The following is a 21,953-nucleotide window of genomic DNA, read 5'->3' as shown; positions in this document are numbered from 1 at the left end:
ATTCTCTGCCGTCTAAACATGCGTTGGGCGGCACCCGGGCTCTTTGGCAGGCGCGGAACCCTTCTTCCCCGGAACCTCGGCGCCCTGGGCCGGGTTGCGACGCCAGCGGGGGACGCGTCAAGGGACGGACCGCGGCGTCGCCGCGCGTCTGCGGGCCCCGGAAATGGCGGGGCGAAGCGGCGCCGGCGGGCGCGGGGAAGAAGCCCGCCGGGGCGCGGCTGCGGCCGCCGCCGCCACCCCGGAGCTGCAGCGCGACAAGCGGCTGGTGTGCGTGGAGTACCCCGGCGTGGTGCGAGACGTGGGCAAGACGCTTCTGACCCTGGGGGGCGAAGAGGGCGTCTCCCGGGTGAGGGATTCTCCTCGGGGACCCCCTTTCCCTCCCTCCGTTCCTCAGAGCCCCCGGGCCCTCCCTCGCCAGCCCATGCCTTCTCCTTATGACGCGGGGACGTGGGGGGTGTGTGTGTGTGTGTGTCGGGGGGTGTACTCTGCACTCTGCGTATGTTCAGGGGAGCGCTGTTTTTTCCTCCCGGTGAAGTCCAGTGCCAGGAAAGTTCGTCAAGTTTGAGACTCTTCCCCCCCCCTCCGCCCCGTTCCTTAGAAAAGGAAAGCCTCGGGTGGCCTTCTCTCTGTCCCATCAGCCAGGACAGCTAGAGTGGTGGGGACGAGGGAGAGGGCCTCCTCTGTGGTGGCCCCCGCTCTGTGGAACTCCCTCCCTAGGGAACTCCGCCGTGCCCCCTCTTTAATGAGCTTCCGCCGCGCATTAAAAACGCGGTTGTTCAGGCAGGCATTTGGGGTGGGTTAGGGTATTTTAGAAAACGTTTTTATTGTAGAATTTTATTGTTTTAAACTGTTTTTATTGTATGTTGTACATCGCCCAGAGTGGCTGGGTGACCAGCCAGATGAGCGATTAATAAATTTAATAATAATAATAATTAGAGTCTCCAGAGTAGCCTTCCCCAGCTTGGGTACCCCCAGGTGTGTTGGACTACAACTCCCATCACCCCCAGCCAGCCCAACAAGTGACCTGTGATGTCAGCCTTCTCTAACCTGGCGCCCCCCAGGTGTGATGGACTACAGCTCCCAGCATCCCCCAGCCAGCATGGGAAGCCAAACAAGGGACCCGTTAAGTCAGGCTTCCTCAACCTGACCCTCTCCAGATGTGTTGGACTCCCAGCATCCCCCAGCCAGCCATATAAGACTACAAATACAAATAAGCACCATAAAAATATTATCTAAAAAGAGTACAGTATGAAAAGTGTTAATCCACAATACACATCTCTCAGCTTAGAACAGCCTTCCCCAGCCTAACACCCTCCAGATGTGTTGGATTGCAACTCCCATGATTCTCAGTCAGCATGGCCATGGTTATGCTGGCTGGGAATTTTGCAACTTGGAGTTCAACCCATCTGGAGGGAACCAGGTTGGGAAGGCTGGTCTAGAATGAACACCACAAAAGTAGCCCACAACCATCAGGCTCTGCCTGAGCCACCATATATAGTCAGGCTCCACCCATTGACCTACCATTTCCCCCTAGGCTCCACCCACCAATCTGCCAGGCAATATCCTTAGCTCTGCCCCCTGCATCTCAAAGTCTGAGTATCAGGAGAGTTTCGTGGCTGTGGACCTCCACAGCAAACCCGATGTCTTGGTCGCCACACAGAAGTTGGGAAACTACCAAGTGGTTGGGGGAAAGGGTATGTGGCCATCTGGGGAACTTGGGAGGGCTGGATTTGGTCAGCAAGCCTGAGACTCAACGCCCCTGGACTAGATGGAACTCTGTCTGATTTAGCAAGGCAGTTCTTATGTCCTGTTATTAACTAGGATGGCATAGGGGAGTGACGGGCCAGCTAGAAGCCATCCATGGCCCAGATTTAGCTCATGGGCTTTCGGTTGCCTACTTCTTTTATATAGAGAGAAAGGCGTATACTAGGTCATGGACATGACCTGAAGTGTAGCAGTTTGAGCGGAGTTCTCAAATGGTTCTTCTGAATTGATACCCTTTGTGAGAGGGGGTGATTTGGAAAGGAGGTGAGTGTCAGAAAGACTTCTAACGGGTCAGATTAGATTTAAACATTAAGCGTGGGTGATTTCCATCCTTTTTAGATCTATGCCGATCCAAGCAGAAGACTGGAGCTCTACTTCCGCCCCAAGGATCCCTACTGCCACCCCGTGTGTGCCAACCGCTTCCCTACATCTTCCATGCTGCTCAAAGTGAAAAAGAAAACTAGGAGGAAACAGACAGAAGCTGGTGACTTTGAGGAAGAAATCACGTTTGAAGTGGAGATCCTTGGCATTGTCGCCACAGTTTATAAGTTTCAAGGTAATCATTTGCTCTGACCTGCTTGGAGTGTGAGCATGTGTGTGTGCAGGGTATAAAATATAAGAAGCTGCCATATAACAAGTAGACCTTTGGTCTGCAGAGCCAATAGGTGCTCCAGAGGATCCTTCCCAGAGGTGCTACCCACCTCTGTCCAAGTCGGGTAGTGATCCTGGACCTTACGCATGTAAAGCATGGCCTCTCCCCCTGAGCTGTAGGCTCTTCTCAGTTGTCAGGCCTAGGAGGCTTTATATTGTAATTAAAAGCTTGAAAAATTATTTATTTATAACATTTCTACAATGCCCAATAGCCAAAGCTCTCTAGCTGTTTCACAAACCAAAGCTTAAACCATAAAATACAACAACATAGTAAAACGTAATATGAAAACCCTTTAAAACGGAATAAAACCAAAGTAAAACACCAGGGTAAAAGCCTGCAGCAGAGCAAAGATCAGAAAACCCACTAAGGGCACAATCCTATGGTTGTTTAGACAGAAAAAAGTCCTACAATTCCCAGCATGCCCCAGACAGACATGCTGACTGGGGCATGCTGGGAGTTGTAGGACTTCTTTGTCACTAAACATGCATAGGATTGCACCCTAACAAATATTTTTTTAAACTGAAGGACTAAAAAGCCTGGGAAAATAAAAAGGTCTCCACCTGGTGGTGAGAAGACCACAGCATAGGCACCAGGTGAGCCTCTCTGGAGTGAGCATTCCACAACTGGTGTGCCATCACTGAAATGGGCTTCTCCTTACTTGCCATCTGCCTCACTTCATTTGGCAGGGGCACCTGAAGAAAAACTTCTGAGAATGATCTTAGGACCCAGGCAGTTAGATATAGAAGGTGAACTGGCCCCAAGTTGTTTTAGGCTTTGTGAGTTAATACCAGCACTTTGAATTGGGCCTGGAAACGCAAAAGTGCAGATTTCCTTATTTGTCAATAAAATAAGCTGCTAATCTCGGTGGTTGTAGGAGTGATCCCTAAGCCATGGTGAGTGAAACCACGAGAGAGAATGTGGACTCTGAATCCCTTGGTTCCCAAACATTTTAGAAAGAGTTTCTTCCCCAAGGCAGTACAGAAAAAGAAGTGTAGAGTTGGGATGGAGTGTAAATATTCATAATTGAGAAATGTTCAGATTGATTCTTCGTTTACTTTAAAAACTTCCTTTAATTCAATGTGTCTGATAAAGGTATTGAGTCAGTTTAGAGATTAACTGTAGTAGTATCGTGCTTTTATTCAGGTTATTTAATAGTAACCTAGTTAAAATTAAATTAAATATTAAATTAATTTTTAAGAAACTTGGTATTTACATTTTTAAATTAAAATTTCTTTAAAAATAAATAAAACATTTTTAGATGTAATGTATTTTTATCCACCCTGGCTAGCTGACATTCAGCCATCCTATCAGCTATAACTTCTCTGCCTGGGCATCTTGTCAATATATAATAGGTGGCTATATAGCAAATACTAAGCAAGTGAAAAGTGTCCCTCATTTATGTTACTTTGGTACTGAACAAGGTGTCCAATTCTGCTGTGCCTCCTTCACTCAGTAGTGTGCGGAGAGGAAATCTAGTCATTGTTGGGGTGAATCCACACACTTCTATTTCATTGCCTACAGGGATGTCCGATTTCCAGTATTTGGCAGTGCACTCTGGACCTGATGGGAAGCAAACATCAATGTATGACAAAGTCCTGATGCTCAAGCCGGAGAAAGAGGAATTCTTCATGAGTGACCTGCCGCTTTATATTCCTCCACCCATTTTCTCACGCCTGGACACACCTGTAGACTATTATTATCGCCCAGAAACACAGCACAGGTCAGCGACTTTCTTGTGGTGATAGCAAATAGCCATTTGCTAAGCATGTATGATTGAGAACTACATCTGGGCTTTGCCTTTTGGCAGTATTTATAGCAGGGGTGCAGAAGCTCTTTCAGCTCAAGGGCCGAATTTCATTTTTTTTTTTTAGAATACTTTTTATTTATTTTTGTCTTTATAAATGAGATAAACAATACCAACAACCTGATCAATAACTACAATTTCCTAACAATACAATATTCTTAGGAGGACACAACAATACCGAAAAGAAGAAGAAAGGGGGGGGGGGAAAGAAAGGAAGAAAAATAAAATTTCCCCCTTTTTTAAAGGGTTAAATTTAAACTCCAATACATACGGGCTTCAGAAGCAGGCCTACAGTTCATTCCCAGCAACCATATATTGCCCTTACGTTAGAATATAATAGTAATAATAAAGCCTAACAGTTTAACCAACCAAAAATCTTACTTAGTAGTCTTATAGTAATGATAATAATAGTAATAATAATAATAGCAAAAAAGAGATGAAATTATAATGTTATATAATAATAAAGCTTGAAAGCAACTTTACAACAGTAAATATATAAGTTATATATTTATACTAGATATATAAATGAGTGTGCACAATACACCCTCAAACAATATATTTAAATACAGCATATCATAATAGGAATTAAAAGAAAAATTTAAAAAGAAGAAGAATGAAAGAGAGTGAACGAATGTATGTATAATCAGATATCTCTGACCTAGCTTGAATCATGCAGACTAAACATAAACAATTAACAAAACTTGTTTAAAGATTCCAGTTCATGGGCCTGGAACAGAAGTCTCACGCATTTTTACGTTTAGCCATGCCTCCGCCATTTCATGTTTTAGGAACTTCTTCATCTGACCTTCAGAAACAATGCAAAATGTAGCAGGATATTTTAAGTGATATTGCAAGTTCATTTGTTTTGCCATATTTTTCGCCTTGATGAATTGCCTTCTTTTATCAGCCACCTCTTTGATGTAATCCGGAAATAACATAACTTTATCTTGTTTCCAAAAAACATTTCCACCCTCTCTTGCCAAATGCAGGATATAATTCTTTGTGGAGATTCTTGCAAATTGGACGATAATCGTATAGCCGGTCCCTTTAGCATTTGGCACACAAAATGCCAAATAAATAATCAGATAGCACAGGGAGTATCTCATGCAAAAACTTGTCTACACAGGTAGGCAAATTTACTTCTCTAGGCAGATTTTTAATACCAATAATATGTACATTGGATCTGCGCATGAAGACCTCCAGCTGGGAAATTCTGGCAGAGGAATTTTTGAAAAAAACTTGTGTTGTAGTTTTGTTCGTTGTCAGCCAATCTTGCAGCTCATTAACCTTCATCTCCATTTTTTGCCAAGAAGTGTTAATTAAATCCACTGCTCCTTGCAGGGCAGTGATGGAATTTTTGATTGAATCCAACCTCTTAGATTGCTCAGCAAATTGCGAAGATAAAGTTTTTATCAAAGTAAATAATTCCCCTATATCTTCGGTTCTTGGAGCCTTTGCCAGCGCAGGTACGGGGGAAGTGGGCGGTGATGCAATTCCTTTCCTTCTCCTCGCTATAGCCATGTTTCTCTTCAAACAAATCTTGCAGGTCCTCAGATATTCTCAAATATTGTTGATATTTCTTAAACCATCCCTCAGATGTTGTTGATATTTCTTAATCCATACATTACAGTGGAACACGTCAGCCCTGTTTTCTCCTATTAGATAGGAGTTTCAGAACAGCTTTTTGCGATGTTTATGCTCTGGGAGGGTAGTCTCGGAATCCAGCCCCCCGCTTCTTCACGGAGAGTACTTTTCTCCAAGATCTCATCCAGCTGCTGCCTTGCCCCCCCTTTTAATTCCAGGGGGGAGATGAAAAGGTTTTTCAACCTTTTAAAAAGCTGTTTGAGATAGCGTCCCGTGGAGGCTGCGAGGGCGACGTTGGTTCCACCCGGAAGTCCAAGGGCCGAATTACGTTTCAGAGAAGCTCTCATGGGCGGCGTGGGCGCATTCCAGTGGTGGGTGGGCCCAAAGGCAAAGGAGGCAAGCCAGTGTATACCAGCATATTTGAGCTCAAAGCTCTTACCCTAACTACACCTTCAGAGAGGCATTTCAACCTTTCAGAATGGGGGGAAAAATGCACAGAAGCTGGGAAACCAAATTATTACAGGTTGGGGGAAAGGGATGGGGCATGAGGAAGGGGGTGTGGCTTTCTGGGGAGCCCCAGAGGGCTGGATTGTGTCCCCGGGCCTTGCGTTCTGCACCCCTGATTTATGGGCACAGCTGGCTGTGTTTGGGCTGAAGACAGTTACGCTCCAGGGCTGCTGTTGTAGGAGTCCATGAACAAGTTTTTGTATGGGCAGCCCCCAGGTTCCTGTAGCAACAGCAGGCACCTGTACAGAGCCCCTTTCCAGCCCTGTTGGTGCCACTGCCCGCTCGCTCGCTCGCCTACTCTCCGGCAGCAGAGAAGAAAGAACAGAATCAGAACATCTCCTGTGCCCCTCTCTGCTTCTAGGAGAAGCTAGGCACTACTGGAGAGCGAGTGCGTGCGCGAGCAGCAGAGGCGCTGAGAGGGCTGAAAAGCGCTTCTCCACGGGGGCTTGTGGCAGCTGTCAGAACCGACAGCTGTTACAGGCACCCAGAAGCGCCTGAGTATGTGAAGCTGCTGTGTGAACCCAACTTGAACTCTCTTTGGGTTTGCATACCCCATGGAGGTAAAAACAAGGTATGGGAAAGGAAGTACATGCTTCTTTTTAAATTCCTTCTTTATTCATTAGTGCAGCTGCTTCTGTCTGGGCACTCCAAGCTAAGGGCTTGGACAGCCAATCGCGTTTGCTTACATTGCCACCTTGTTACTGAGCTGGCATTGACCTGAAGCGGCTGTACCTGTTAATTTTGGTTGCTGTTCTGTTAACAAAGGGAACATCTGGAATGTCTCTCATGCTGACACCTTGGGTTTTTCTCACTGTTGTCCTTCATCCAAACTAAACAGGGGGGAAAGTAAATATGATGTAGCATGGACTGAATTCTGATTTACTACCTGGAAAAAGCGCAGAAAAGGGCAACTAAAATGATCAAGGGGCTGGAGCATCTCGCCTATGAGGGAAGGTTACAACAGCTGGGATTGTTTAGCTTAGAACAAAAGGCGAGTAAGGGGAGACATGATAGAGGTGTAGAAAATTATGCCTGGGGTGGAGAAAGTGGATAGGGAGACATTTTTCTGCCTCCCTCATAATACTAGAAGTCAAGAAGGTCATCCCATGAAGCTGACGAATGGGAGATTCAACACAGATCAAGGGAAGTCCTCCTTCACACAGCACAGAGTTAAACTATGGAACTGGCTACCACAAGACCTAGTGATGGCCACCAATTTAGATGGCGTTAAAAGGGGATTGGACAAATTCATGGAGGATAAAGCTATCAATGTCTACTAGTCCTGATGGCAATATGCTACCTCCAGTATTAGAGGCAGTATGCCTATGTGTACCAGTTCCTGGGGAACATGGGTGAGAGAGGGTGCTCTTGCACTCCTGTCCTCCTTGTGGATTTCCCACGGGCAGCTGGTTGGCCACTGTGTGAACAGAATGCTGGATTAGATGGACTCTTGGTGTGATCCTGCATGGCTCTTCTTATGTTCTTCTGTATTCTTTTGTCCTCCTGTTGGCTTTGGTGGGTTTTGGAAATGACAAAAAGCCTGCTTATTTGAGGTAGAAGTAGGATTGAATATTCACAACATGTGGTGGTGCAGTTAGTTAATTTTAGGCTCTGTGTGAACTGATTGCTGGACTAGATGGACTCTTGGTCTGATCCAGCAGGGCTCTTCTTATGTTCTATCTTTTTTATGACCTTCAGGGGGAGCAGTTCTATGGCTCCTAGGCAGCATCTGCGGGTGAGGGGAGAGGCATAGGATATTTTGGACTGCCAGCTCCGGGACTGGAGACAGTGCTCCCACTTTGGAGCTGGGGAGCCACGCTCCCTTCCCCCTTATAGCCAGGGCAGAGAGAACTGTGCTGACTGTTTGCAAAGTTTGCAAAGGGGGCGTTCTGGAATGGGCGGGGAGGGGGCTGGGGAGGCAGGGCTGCATGTTATCCCAAGGCCTCTCCAGCCTCCTTCCCTCCCCCTCCAAGACGGCCAGCTAGATGGGCGAAAATGGCCGTCTAGATGAAACGCAGAGCGGGAGGTGCGGTGGAGGCAAGGATTGCCTCCGCCACACCTCTTGCTCTGCATTGGATATGAGTCCGGAGGCTTATGAGCCTCGAGGGCACAATGGATAGGATTGCGCCGTAAGTCGGCGGTGGGGAACCATGTAGGCTCCAGGGGCCGGATTGCCCTGCTCCCTGATGTCATCAGGTCCTCAGTTGATGTTCCAGCTAGAGCTCTTCCAGTCAACACTTGGTCCGGGGAACCTTTCCTGTGAGGGGAAAGAAACAGTTCTGCCCTAATTCAGGGATATTTTTCCTCTTTCCCAGCTTAACCCTGAATCCCAAAGCGGAGTCCAAACAACTGCTTTCAAGAAGGGCTTGGGCTTTGTAATAGAGAGACATAAAAGAGGTGGCTGTAGTAACTAGAAGTATTTGGGTCAACAGGAGTTCAGTGTACAGCAAATTTGTATATTGAAAATTCATCTGTATTAAATGATGAAGCTGGCAAGGAAACACTTTGCTAATCTCTTCCAGCTTTTCTTACGATTCAGGGCAACCCATTCCCTCACCTTTCCCATTCTTTTTTAAATACTCCCTGCCGTCAAATAAGGGTGTGACTCTTTTTTTTCTCATAGTACATAAAATTAAAATACTGAAAGCACAGATTTAAAAACTGCCAATCATCCCCCCCGCTTTTGTTTTTTTTACACATTAAAGAGAAGAGAATATATGGTTGGATACTCTCATCAGTCTTCTCAATCAAGTACTGAATACAATGCCCAAAGCTCCACATGAGCATTATTCCCTATTTGGCATCTTTCCCTAGCCCTCGTATAACTTGTCCATTTCATTTATTTGCCAGCTTTTTTCAAAGACCCTTGAAGAATAAGAATGGTGGCCTTTTCCCATATCCTGGCTGCATAGAGAGGATTTTAAATAAACTCAAGATAACAAGGTTCACCTTTCCCCTTTTTAAATCATACCAGAATGTGGTTAAGGCTGGGGCCCCCAATGTGGTGTCCATGGGCACTTTGTGGTACCTGCCAGGTTCCCTGCACCTCCCAATTTTTATTTCTTAAGAACCTTGTTAATTAAAACAAGTTAATGGGGAGACTGGCATGCTGCAAAGTGAAGGGCTGCCCTCCAGAGCCATCTTTACTTGTGTTCAGAAGAGTGGTTCTATGTTCTGGTGCTCAGACCCCCACTTATGACTTGTGCTTAGGTTCTTGGGCAAGTTACTTTTCCTGTAGTCCCACCAGCTTGCCTTCTGGGAAATGGGTGTTTTGTGACTGGCCACGTCCACCCTGGACATAACCGTTGTATCTCTATCCAGCAAGGCACTTCTGTTCTTGAGCAGTGCCTTATCCAGTTACATCAGGGGTGCAGAACCTCTTTCAGCCTGAGGGCCAAATTCCATTTTGGAGAAGCTCTCAGGGGCTAGTGGTGGGTGGAGAAGAAGGTGGTGGGGCCAGAAAACAAAAGAAAACCATCGTATTTTAGATGGAAGCTCTTAGTGCCAGTATCTAAGCCTTAGGAGAGGCATTTGAACCCTTTGCAAAAGCTGGGAAGCCACCAGTGGTTGGGGGAAAGGGGGTGGAGCCAAAGAAGGGGTGTGGCCTTCTTGGAAACTCCAGAGGGCTGAATTTGGCCACCAGGCCTAAGATTCTGCACCACGGTATATATTATGAAAGACAAACAACCTTTTTCTGTGTGTGTTTTGCTTAATTGTTAAAAGGGAGGGTTATTAAATACATTTCAGCATATGACTCAGCTTAAACCAGCTGTGTTTTGCCATTTCCTTTCATTGCTCTACAGGGAAGGCTATCAGAACCCTCCTCTGTCTAGCGAGAACCTGATAGGCCTCAGCAGGGCCCGCCGGCCCCACAATGCCATCTTTGTCAACTTTGAGGATGAAGAGATCCCTGCTAAGCCCCTGGATGCAGCAGTGCAGACCTGGAAGAGAGTTTGCAGCAATGCTGTGGATCACAAAGCAGAAGAAGAGTTGAGAAAAGTAGGTGCACTTTTCAGGGATCGCTTCATGCCCCAAAAGATGCATGAATGAGGCATGTTTGTTTGGAAACTTGTGTCCTCAAGAGAGCCAGGATTGCCCGGAACTCCCAAGTGTACACCTGGTGGCAGACCTGGGTTTGTTGCCGTGTAATGTGTGGAACGACCTTAAGCCTGTGGAGGGGAAATGGTGAGCTGTACTCCAGGCTGAGAATTCAGCTTGCTTAGAATCTCAGCTTCTAAAAAACATTTCTTAAGAAATGTGTGTTTCTAGCTCTCATGCTTGCAAAGATGGGCTGGAACATAACGGTAGCATTGTATGGTGCAGTCTCAGAGGCTGGAGGAGGGGTTAGGGAATGAGCTGGGTAGAATTTCCACTGGTCAAGGGCAGGACCTTGGAACTCAGTGTTGCTCCTTGTTCCTTTCCATGATGAACTGAGGAGATGATGCTGCCAAAATGGATTTCCATAATTTAAACAAGTTGCCGAATTTTGTTCGAATCTTGTTGCAGAATGTGGGTTACCTCACTGCAGAATTCTGATACTTTTGCACAGTGTATATTCAGACTCAGATAACAACTGCAAATGGGCAATAGCCTATTACCTTGGGTTGTCTGGAGTATAAACAATTTAGGACCACCACAGGGGAGACCTGAATGCTCACAGTTGCTGAGCGAAGCGGTCTTTGCCTAAAAATAAAACATAACCTGTAGGCTGAGTACAATATGTCAGGGAGCGTATCTGCCAGTCTGACAAGCACGCTGGCTATTTTGTTGTTTTCGTATTTGTGTCCTCCAGTTAAATGGTTCCCATGGTGGCTGACAAAACAAAAGAATGGAATGGCAGTTTCTTAAATAAGAGGACTGGTTTGTGGAAGGGACAGGCTGCCTTTGGTTGACACATTGTTTAAAAGGTAGCATGAATGCAAGATGGAAATTCAGCAGATGACCTCAGGTGGAGATTTTGTGTTTGGGAGGCAAGTTTGGTCGTGTATTTCTTGCTTCTGTCTCTTAGCTTTTCTCCTGTGTGGTTTTTTTCTTTAGCTCTTTGAGATCCGTCCTGTCTGGTCTCGTAATGCCGTGAAAGCCAATATTAGCATTCATCCCGATAAACTTAAGTTTCTTCTGCCATATTTAGCTTATTACATGGTGAGTCTGTTATTATAGTCTCAGTTCCCTTTTGTTTCCTTTCTTTAGAAACAACCCATATGCAGTGAAACCTTCAAGCAAATGTACGCAGCTGTTACAATTACACACTTATGTCCGCCCTGAGTGCCTTAGGCATGGCCCTGCCGTGGTGCATCCCTGTAGTCCCGAGAGAGGTGTCCACTTCATTCCTCTGATGGGGGGCTGCCCCACAGCAGCTGGGAGGGAGCAGGTGCATAACTCTGTCCCTTGGCCTACCAAGGACAAAGGTGTTAAGAAAAGGAAGCTTCTTCTCCAAGGCCACTCCCAATATCAATTTCCTCTTTTTGGCATGTGTCTCCTATAGCCAGGGACTCACAAGGGGAGAAGTGGGGGAAAGCTCATCACTGCAGCCAGTTTTAAAGGTTCCATCAGAGGCAAGAAAGATGGATTTTTGCCGCCCTGGGCCAAGTGTTTGTAGTTTGGGAATGCTGTCCTGAAACCTTAAATTGAAAGCTGAGAGCTCAGAGTTGACAAGCATTTCCCTCTCTTACATATATATGGGGAAGGATCAAAACTAGCTTAGAAATCAGGGCTTCATTTATATTATTGTAACTGTATATCCTCCCTGTAGCTAACAGGTCCCTGGAGAAGCCTGTGGGTTCGCTTTGGTTATGATCCCAGGAAATACCCAGAAGCAAAGATCTACCAAGTCCTGGATTTCAGAATTCGCTGTGGAATGAAATATGGTAAACATAGAAACCCATAGGCAAAACGCGGCTGACCTCTTCACTGTTGCCACCACCCTGTGTGTGCACACGCACCTTTCTGCCCCTTTGGAGTTGCCAGGTCCAGCTCCGAGAGGATTGAGCTGCGTAGAAGTGGGAGTCCTGCGAGGTGCAGCTCTCCCTCTTGGCATGGCGCTGTGGTGGGAAAATCCGCACCTGCAGAATGTTCTCTTCAGGCAGTCTGTGAAGGTAATGGAAACCTTCTCAAAGGGCAGATTTAGCAGCTGTTTGCTCTCAGTTCCTGGTTTATAGGCCCACTGACTGACCGCTCTGCTCCCTTTGTGCCAAATAGCATGCTGAAGGCTTATCATTTGCCTTTTAACCCTCCTCTCCTCTTCCCCCCCTCATAACAATGTAAGAAAAACCATATTGCGTTGGACCAAAGGCCTCTCTAGTCCAGTGTTCTGTTCCCACAGTGGCCAAGCAGATGCCCCCATGGGAAGCGCACAAGCAGGATATGAGTGCACTAGAACCCTCCTTCTCATGTTCTCCAGCAGTGGGTGTACACAGGCATACCGCCTCTGATACTGGAGGCAGCATGTAGCTATCAGGACTAGCAACTGTTGATAGTGTTATCTGCCATGGATTTGTCTGCTCCCCTCTTAAAAGCCATCCAGGGTGGTGGCCAGCCCTATATGTTTCTCTTAGCGAAAATACGTGGGTGGCTTCTCTTAATGACTTGGTGGGGTGCGAGGGAAGCTTGTGCATGTTCCCCTGACCAGGAAATAGAGAGAAAATTCCACTGCAGCTTTCAGTCCCTTCCCAGTGGGATCCTTGGCTTCCTGCCCTTACAAGCTTCCCTTTTTCTGGAAGGTACAACCAAGAAAAGGGGAGGGGAAAGCCCAGTGTCCCGCAGATACAAGGCAACTCCCTGAAGTTTTGCAACCTAGCAAAGCTACACATTAAGCAGACACAGACATATGTACAATGCAATGGACTCCAAATGTTTGGCTTCCGGGGAGCCCCTGCCACGTGGACGTTTCTGAGCAGGAGCCGTTACATAACTAAGCGTAGAACTCTGCTGAGAGTTCCGAGGGGTGGCCTAGGGTGCACACTCGGTTATTTGGGAACGCTGGCCAGGCCGTTTTGGCCTCATGCTGCCTTGTGTGACCTGAGCAAGTGACCTGAAAAAGGCCCAGCACACTGCACGCTGCAGACAAAGATCTGGAGTGTGTGAGCCGCCTGGCTTGTCTACCAAGACTGCTCTTCTCATTCAGGAACCCCTGATCAGCTTCCAAAGCTCTCTAGGTTTCTGCCACGCACAGCCCAAAAGGAAACCTGTTGGTATAGTGTTTTTCCCTTGAGAAGCTCTTCCTGATCCTCTCTTCCTCCTTCATGGGCATGTTTCCTTCTCCTTAGGGTATGCCCCAAATGACATGCCGGTAAAAGCCAAGCGCAGCACGTACAACTACAGCCTGCCCATCACGGTGAAGAAGCCAGGTAAGCTGTGCAGGCGAGAAGCTGGGGTAGTGGGTAGGTGGCTGCTTTATCTTGCCTTCTGGCATCGCATAAGAAACAGGAATGACACCACTGTGACTCCTGCCAGCCCTTTGTGGCTCTTTCCAATCCCAGTGCAATGCATGAATAAGATGAGCTTTGCAAGATGTTTGCCTTGACTGCATCTCAGCTTTTGACAGCCTTCTCCAGCTGAGGCTCCCCTCCAGATGCTGCTGGAATTCAGGCCCTATATAAAACAGAAAGGACAAGGTCCCCAATAACAGTTTCAGTACAAACACTCCAGGTGCAAGAGGCCCACACAACTGCACCAGACCAGTTATCATAGAATAGTATCATAGAATAGTAGGGTTGGAAGGGGCCTACAAGGCCATCAAGTCCAACCCCCTGCTCAAGGCAGGAATCCAAGTCAGAGCATCCCTGACAGATGGCTGTCCAGCCTCGTCTTGGAACTCCTCCAGTGTGAGCCCACCACCTCCCTAGGGAATGGGTTCCATTGTCATATTGCTCTAACAGTCAGGAAGTTTTTCCTGATGTTCAGCCGGAATCTGGCTTCCTGTAACTTGAGCCCATTCTTCTGTGTCCTGCACTCTGGGATGAGCGAGAAGAGATCCTGGCCTTCCTCTCTGTGACAACCTTTCAAGTCCTTGAAGAGAGCTATGCTATTTCCCCTCAGTCTTCTCAAGGCTAAACATGCCCAGTTCTTTCAGTCTCTCTTCATAGGGCTTTGTTTCCAGTCCCCTGATCATCTTTGTTGCCCTCCTCTGAACCCTCTCCAGTTTGTCTGCATCCTTCTTAAAGTGTGGTGCCCAGAACTGGACACAGCGCTCCAGATGAGGCCTAACCAGTGCTGAGTAGAGGGGAACTAGTACTTCCCAGGATTTGGGAGCTATGCTTCTATTAATGCAGCCCAAAAGAGCATTGTCTTTTGCAGCCACATTACATTGTTGGCTCATATTCAGCTTGTGATCGACAACAATTCCAAGATCCTTCTCGCTTGTAGTGTGGTTGAGCCACGTATCCCCCATCTTGTAACTGTGCATTTGGTTTCTTTTTGCTAGGTGCAGAACTTGGCATTTGTCCCTACTAATGTCGTTCTGTTGTTTTCTGCCCAGCGCTCCAGTCTATCCAGATCACTTTTGTTTCTGTCTTCCAAAGTATTAGCTATCCCGCCCAGTTTTGTGTCATCTGCAAATTTGACCAGCATTCCCTGCACCTCCTCCTCCAAGTCATTAATAAAAATGTTGAAGAGCACTGGGCCCAGGACTGAGCCCTGCGGTACCCCACTCGTTACTTCTCCCCAGTTTGAGAAGGTCCCACTGATAAGCACTCTTCGAGTCCGATTCTGTTAATCGATTTGGTAATTGACTGGTGTGGTGTAGTTGTGTAGGTCTCTGACACCTGGAATTCACGTCCCATCATTCTCAGCCAGCATGGCCAATGAATCCTGGGACTTGTAGTCTAAAACATCTGGAGGGCACCAGGTTGTGGGAGGGTGACTTTGAACATCTGGAGAAGAGCTGAGTGTTAGAGTACATGGCTTTGCTTGCGAAAGATCCCAGGTTCAATCCCAGGCCGAACTCGCTTGAGCTGGGGAAGACTCCCATCTGAAACCTTGGAGGGCCATTGCCAGTCAGTGTAGACCAAGAATGGGGAACCTGTTTCAGGCCAAGGGCTGAATCCAGCTTTGGAAAAGCTCTGGGGTTTGCATTCCGGGTGGGGCAGAAGGCAAAGGGTTGGGGCCAAAAATACTAGCGTATTTTAGCTTAAAGCACTTCCTGCCACTAAGTCATAGGAGAGGAATTTCACCCTGTTTAAAAGGGAGGGGGAACTGCACAAAAACTGGGAGGCCACTAAAGAATTGGTGGTTGGGGGAAGGGGGTGTGGCCATCTGGGAAACTGTGGAGGCCCGGATTTGGCCCCTAGGGCCGAGGTTACCCAGCCCTGGTGTAGTCAGTACTGAGCTAGGTGGATCAGAGGTCTGACTTGGGAGAACGCAGCTTCTGTGCACAGAAGGTGATGGTTGCTAGGTGCTGCACAGCATGTACTATTTTCTTCCCAAGTCTGGATTAAAAGGAAAAGGCATCAGTTCATGTCGTGTTGCAATGTGTTCTTGCCTTCTAGTGCTGTAATGTAATTTGGGGAATCTCCTCCCTCTCTTTTCAGCAAGTCCTGCAGTTGGCATACAGGACCTCAAGCATGGGCTGAGCACATCTGGGACACCCAGTGGAAGAAAACCTGCTTTTAGCAAGTACAAACTTAAAGTAGGCATTTGTCTTCTGCGTGCGTCCTGAACTCACTCTTGCTCCTCCTGGCATACTAGGAAGATCTGACTCCAGACAGTTTGTCTCCTTTTGGGAAATACAGATTCACCTAAGGCTTCAAGACAAGTAGTTGTTGTCTTGGCAAAGGGAGAGAAGTAGATAATGGCTTATATGCAGAACCCCAGTTTTATTAACTTCATCTTCCTGTCTTTGACCCCTGTCGAGGCGGGAGTCCTTGGTCCTTGGGGTTGGTGCAGGTCTCAACTCAGGGAAGTTGATCCTCCTAGGATGCCACAGAGACTCTGGTATGTGCATCCTTGCCCAGCACAGAGGTGGCTCCTCTGGGAGGGGTTAAGCTCCCATGAGGAGTTGCGGCAGGCCTTGGCAGTGGGTACAGCGTTCTTGGCTCAGGTCTTAGAACAAAGTAGTTAAACAGTGCTGGGCTTCTCCCCCTCATCCCTAGGTCAACTTTCAGGCACCCAGGAATTCTTGGGAATTCTCCTTGCTCTTGCTTTTGGGGAGTTCTCCTTGAATTAGGTGCCTCTAGCCTTTAAAAGCATTGCACTCCCCCCCCTGCCCCCAGTTGACACCCACTTCCTGCTTTCTCCCCAGCTAGGAAGCTACCAATATAGAACACCATTATATGGAAACGTTTGACTTTTCAGTTCAGTCCTGTCTCTGATTCTTCCCCTCTCCTTCCTTCATAGGATTCAATTTATATCTTCCGAGAAGGGTCCCTGCCTCCCTATCGACAGATGTTCTATCAGCTCTGTGACTTGAATGTGGAATGGTATTTGCACTGGTCATTGGAAGCTGCTGTAATGATTTGGGGCAATTTGTGTCTTGAATACCTTCTGACTGTCTGCTTGAATCTCAGAGTAATTCTTCCCACTAGGGTTGCCATGCAAGTTGAACACAGTCTTCTCTTGCAGTGGTAAAAACTTGGCCGACTCAAGTGGCAGAAGCCTCGAGGCTTGTATCCATTAAATATTGAATCTGCAGAAGGTGGAAATACTCCAGGCAGGATGGAACCAGGCAGTGTGCCTGACACTGGGGGTAGGGCCAGGAGTGCAGCCCACTGCCCAGTGATTGTAACACAGGAAGGGGCCTTTGCTGTGGACCAAGAAGGGGAGCGATGGAGGATGAAAGGATGCAGAGAAAAGTGGTGGGACAAAGGGCTGGAACCCTCCATCCCAGTTTCTCCTGCAGATGAAATTTCACAGGCTCTTTGGTAGTAGTTCTTCTAAGAGCCTCTTAACATTTTTAGGGCTTCATCCAAACATGGGAAGTGACGATTGTGCGCTTGCAAACTTGTGTATTGGGCAGAGACCTCTGTCAGGGAGTCATGCTTGGCTGCATCTCTCTGAGGAATGGAGACTAAGAGGCAAACCCATCTGTGCAGTGGTGAAATGGCCCTAATGTGGCTTAAAGTTGGCTATTTAGTAAATGAACCACGGCCATTGTTTTTGAGTGAGCAGCGACAAACTGGCTCTCAAATCTGCAATTACTGGGTTTGTTGGTTATTACACCAATGACACGGCACATCCAGGCTGTGAGTGTCTTTGTCCTCCTTCTGTTTTAAGAGCAGGGACTTTAGGAGGGATGTAAAGAATCATTCAGTTCTTTGGCGTGAGAAGAGCAGAACTTGAGGTTTGTCTCTGTTCAGCTTACAGAAGATCATCGGCCGAAACGACGGCATGGAGGCACTGTGTACTGAGCGAGATGGCTGGTGCCTTCCCAAGACCAGTGATGACTTACGGGATACCATGTCTCTGATGATAAAGCAGATCATCCGCTCTAAAAGGCCTGGTAATATACTATACTCTTGAGCAAGCGAGGGTGGACCCTGGGCACGGAGAGTCCAGATTTGTTACAAATGTTAACCTGGCCAGTGGGCACTGAGATGATCATGCTTGTCCCCCGTACCTCTCATATTTTTCACTCATTGGCCTGTCATCTTCTTAAGCCCATGGTTCCCACTTCTGTCTTCCGCTTGCATGGATTTTCTGAGCTCTCCCCTTAGGACTGGAATGCCCACCCTGACCCCCAAATCCACCTTACGTTGGCCATCATCATCTTCAAAAAGCGATTTGAGGACCTTTCCAAGATCCCAACCCCTCAGAGCAGGGCTCCCCAACCTTTTTGAGTTGGTGGACACATTTGGAATGTTGAGAGAGTGCCTTGGTTGCTCTCGCAAAATGGCTGCCATGGGGCACCTTGTCTAGTCATAAAATGGCTGCCGTGGGGCACATAGTCTGTCACAAAACTCTCATTTCCCAGGAGGCCAAACTGGTGAGGCTAAAACAAAAGTCACTTGCTGAAGAACCCCTAAGTCCGAGGCACAGGTGGGGTCTGGGCTCCAAAACACAAAACCACTCTTTGGGACCCAAATAAAGATGGTGCTGGAAGGCGGCACTTTGCATTCTGTTATGCCGCTCTCCCCCCCCCCCCAGTTAAAAACAAACACATCTTAAGAAATAAGGTTAAAATCAGAAGGGACCAGGAGGAAAAGAGCTCCCTGCTGCTGCTCCTTCTCTGCCTACTGGATGGGCCAGGGTGGTCTCCCTGCCTTGGCATGATGTTCTTCCTGAGAAGCAGGTGGTGTAGCCACCTGGTGGCCCTAGGTCCCCTGGCTGGTGGCAGAAGCCAGAATGTGCTCTCTTTCTGCCCTTCAGTCCCAAGGCCACTTTATTGGGTTAAGCTGGCACTCAGGTATTCTTACTTCATTGCCTTCAAAGTCTGGAAACCTGCCAGTGGTTTTTAAGAGAAGCAGCAACTCCTTCCAGATCTTGAAAGTTGCCAGATCTTGTGCTCAAATGCCAGGGTTGATTATTTCTAACTGGTGTTTGAACTTTTGGGATCTCTTAGCTAATTGATTAGTGGAAATTAGATGGCAAGCCCCAGAAGCATTCACCCTCTGCCCCCAATTTTTAATCCTTTTCCCTTGCTTGCTTCAGCTCTGTTCACAAGTACTTCAAACGCAGAAGAGGGCAAAGAGCAGCTGACGTTTGAGTCCGGAGAAGAGGAGGAGGAAGAGGAGGAGGAATTCAAGCCTTCCGATGGGAGTGAAAATGAAATGGAGACTGAGATTCTGGAATATGTGTGACGCCGCACGACTGACATTTGCGAGGAGAAGCAGGAACGGGCAAGCTGGCTTGGCCTACAGATCAATGTGAAGTTCACAGATCCATCTCTCTTTCACCCATGAGTTGTGTTCACTCCAAACTCCATTGTCTGCTTTCCTGGGGTTGCCTTGGTCAATGCGGAGTTTGCAGCACTTGCAGCAAGCAAAAAATGCCACTGAATAACGTGCATTTTGATGCTTCTCATGCTCATCAGCAGCATCCACGTCTGCCAGCTCTCCTCATCTTGGCTGAATTCTGTCTGCCGTTCCCCCAGATCCTCATGGGCTGCGCACGGACACCCTGTGGAATTTTGGAGCTTTGCACACATCGCCTGATTCCAGTATTGACTCATGCAGACCAGCTGTTATAAGTGGCTGCTATGGAAAACGGCACATGGATGCCGATATCTGTCAGGTGCAGTGAAAACTGGCAAAGCAGCATGGACCAATGGTTCCTGGTCTTGTCAAGCCAAAGTGATTTGGGGTCTGTTTTATGAAGCCACCAGGAAGCCTCTCTAACTCTGTTGCCATTTCACATGGCAACTGAGAAACAAACTCTCAGCTGTCTCGAGCTCCATATCTTCTTATAATAAGAACTTTTTTATTGTTTCCAGTAATATTGGTTCACTGACAGATTTTTCCCAGTTCCATGTAAATAAATGCACAGACCTGTATTCCCAACATGTTTTTGAGTGACATTTGATTAGAGGTTTTCCCAGAAGCAAAGCAAATCTTGTCCCACATTTAGAATTATATTTGGAAGATTCCTTGAAGGCCATCTAGTCTGACTCCCTGCTCAGTGCAGGATTTGCAGTGCAGAATGCAGCTACAGCCTCTCTAACATATGGTCATCCAGCCCCTGCTTAAATATCTCTAGTGAAGGAGAGCTCACCACCACCTCCTGTCAAACAGCGGTACCAGTAGGGAGTTTCTCTTCATGTTTATCTGAAATCTACTTCCCTGCAATTTCCACTCTGAAACAACATTTAAAATAAATAAAAGCGAAATAAGGGGTGCACTACTCTTCTGCTACTTCCTAATGCCCCCAAACCTTTTGAGCCCTGTCCTATGTGGAAAGGGACAGAGAGGGGTAGAGTGCTTTTCTGTTCCTAGAGCTGCAGGTAGTGCAAGGGAGTGAAGTACTGATTCTATCGGTGTTTAGTAGCAGTAAGAAGCTATTGTGTGTGTGATTTCCTTTTGAACTAGACGAAATGTGCAGCGTTCAACGATATTCCCGGTACATAAGGAAGTTTCAGTATTGAGTGTTTCCTTTCAGAGGCCTCTTCTGCTTGGGAAGGGGAAAGAGGGTCATCAAAATCTCTCTGTGCACAGATTTGGAAGTAATGCTGGAGGTGGGGTGACGGGCCAGTTTTCTAGTCCATATGGCTAGATGTGGGTGGGCGATCTTCTGCTGAAATTTCAGAAGCTGGAACAGAGGCAGAATAATGTTTCTTGGGGGCAGGGCCCTCCATAACTCCTTGCCCCGCCTCAAAACGAAGTCATGCAGACTGCACTGTACCTAGCGATGGCATGCAGGTACCTTTCATTTGCATAATTTATACTGGGGGCACAATTAGGATTGCTTGGGGGCAGATTTTTTAAGGCTTTTGCACCTGTTCCTGCTGAGAGAGGAGTTAAAGCACTGCAACACCCATCAGCCCTAGTCAACACAGCCAATGCTGATGCATGGTGGGAATTGTGGCCCTCCAGGTTTTGTTGGACTACAAGTTGCCCACCCCGGGTTAAAAGTGAGGAGGGAAACGGGGGCCTGGCCAGGGTTCCCATGCACTACTTACTTCCAAATTTGACTACTGTAACATGCTGCTGTTGAAGACTGTTCATAACCTTCAGTTGGTTCAAAATACAGCTGTGGGGGCCAGGAGATCAGAACATTTACCAATTTTGCACTAGTTGTACTGGTTACAAGTGTGTTTCTGGGCTCAGTTATTCAAGGTGCTGGTGTTAACCTTTTAATGCCTTAAAAGTTTGTGGCCAGGTTATTTAAAAGACCACCTTCACCCCTATGATTCTGCCTGCTAATTAAGATCAGCTATAGGGCTCACATGCCCATCAAAAAAGATACATTAACAGGCACAAGAGATCTGGCCCTCTTGGTGGTGGCCCCATTGCTGTGGAGCTCTCTTTGTATGGAACTATGCATGGCTCCTACAGTGTTAAGTAGTGAAAACTGATCTCTTCCAGACTGCCTTTTAAAAAAGTGTTTTATGTCGCTGACTCATGCGACTGTGCTTCCTTACAATACTGTATTCTTACAGTTTGCTGCTTCAAATGTATTTCATCTCATTGCATGCTGCCTTGTAAGGGCTGTGCTCCTAAAAGTGGCCTATAAATACTTTAAATAGATGCATAAAAACAATTTTGAAGGCTTAAGCAGGACTGCAAACACAAATACCTAGGAATTAGCAATATGTTTGCAGCCCTGTGCAGCTCTGATGTCTCTCCTGAAAACAATGCTGATGCTTAGAGAAATTGGTATTAATTTTTTTCCAGCCCCCTCCTTAGGTGTTTGCCTATTTTCCAGAGGAGACCTTTATTTATAACTCACAGCAAGGATTGTGTGTGTGTGTGAGAGCACCAGCTGTTAGAGGCCAGAAGCCAGCCTGCGTCAAGGTAAAAACTGACAGCAGTAAGTAACTTTAGTGGTGGTCACTTGGCAGAGGAAGTGGTGACATCACTCCCCTGTCGTCTGTGCGTGATAACTTGGGCTGGACTTGAAGTATAAAAATACCCATCAGGATCAAGGTGGCCCCATTCAGAGCACGCCATGGCTCGCTGGGGGGTTCTGTGCCTTGCCTTCGCCTTCTGCCTTGGTGCAGCAAGCGCTGCAAAGGTAACCATGGGCCCAACTGATGGACATAAAAGTCTTAGCCTG

At 47.2% G+C, this 21,953-nt stretch overlaps 2 protein-coding genes across 4 annotated transcripts in view; both read left to right on the top strand.

Moving 5' to 3' along the window:
* The first annotated feature begins 168 nt into the window (after positions 1-168).
* Positions 169-20,177, top strand: GTF3C5 (general transcription factor IIIC subunit 5). Of its 2 annotated transcripts, XM_084820885.1 has the most exons (11): positions 169-346; positions 2,104-2,320; positions 3,938-4,136; positions 10,115-10,310; positions 11,349-11,453; positions 12,064-12,178; positions 13,577-13,657; positions 15,839-15,936; positions 16,644-16,726; positions 17,603-17,745; positions 18,894-20,177. In XM_084820885.1, exons 2-11 carry the CDS (start codon positions 2,200-2,202, stop codon positions 19,040-19,042), a joined length of 1,290 nt encoding a protein of 429 aa, XP_084677011.1. In that variant the 5' UTR covers positions 169-346; positions 2,104-2,199; the 3' UTR covers positions 19,043-20,177. The 2 variants fall into 2 exon arrangements, with proteins under 2 accessions (XP_084677011.1, XP_084677012.1); XM_084820886.1 differs by lacking the exon at positions 11,349-11,453 and having other exon boundaries at positions 18,894-19,739.
* Positions 19,403-21,953, top strand: part of CEL (carboxyl ester lipase) — a 16,578-nt gene continuing 14,027 nt past the window's right edge. The window contains exon 1 of one of the 2 annotated variants that reach the window (XM_084820884.1): positions 19,403-19,475. In XM_084820884.1, coding sequence (XP_084677010.1) covers positions 19,455-19,475 — 21 coding nt within the window. In that variant the 5' untranslated portion in view covers positions 19,403-19,454. Of the gene's footprint in view, positions 19,476-21,828; positions 21,912-21,953 lie in introns of those variants that run through there. The other variant, XM_084820883.1, reaches the window with a different exon arrangement.

Source organism: Heloderma suspectum, chromosome 14 (genome assembly GCF_057233095.1).
Source record: "Heloderma suspectum isolate Gila_16-S chromosome 14, 16-S_ref, whole genome shotgun sequence".
NCBI lineage: Eukaryota > Metazoa > Chordata > Lepidosauria > Squamata > Helodermatidae > Heloderma > Heloderma suspectum.
Note: the sequence above shows the minus strand (reverse complement) of the source record. Positions and strands in the feature narration are given on the sequence as shown.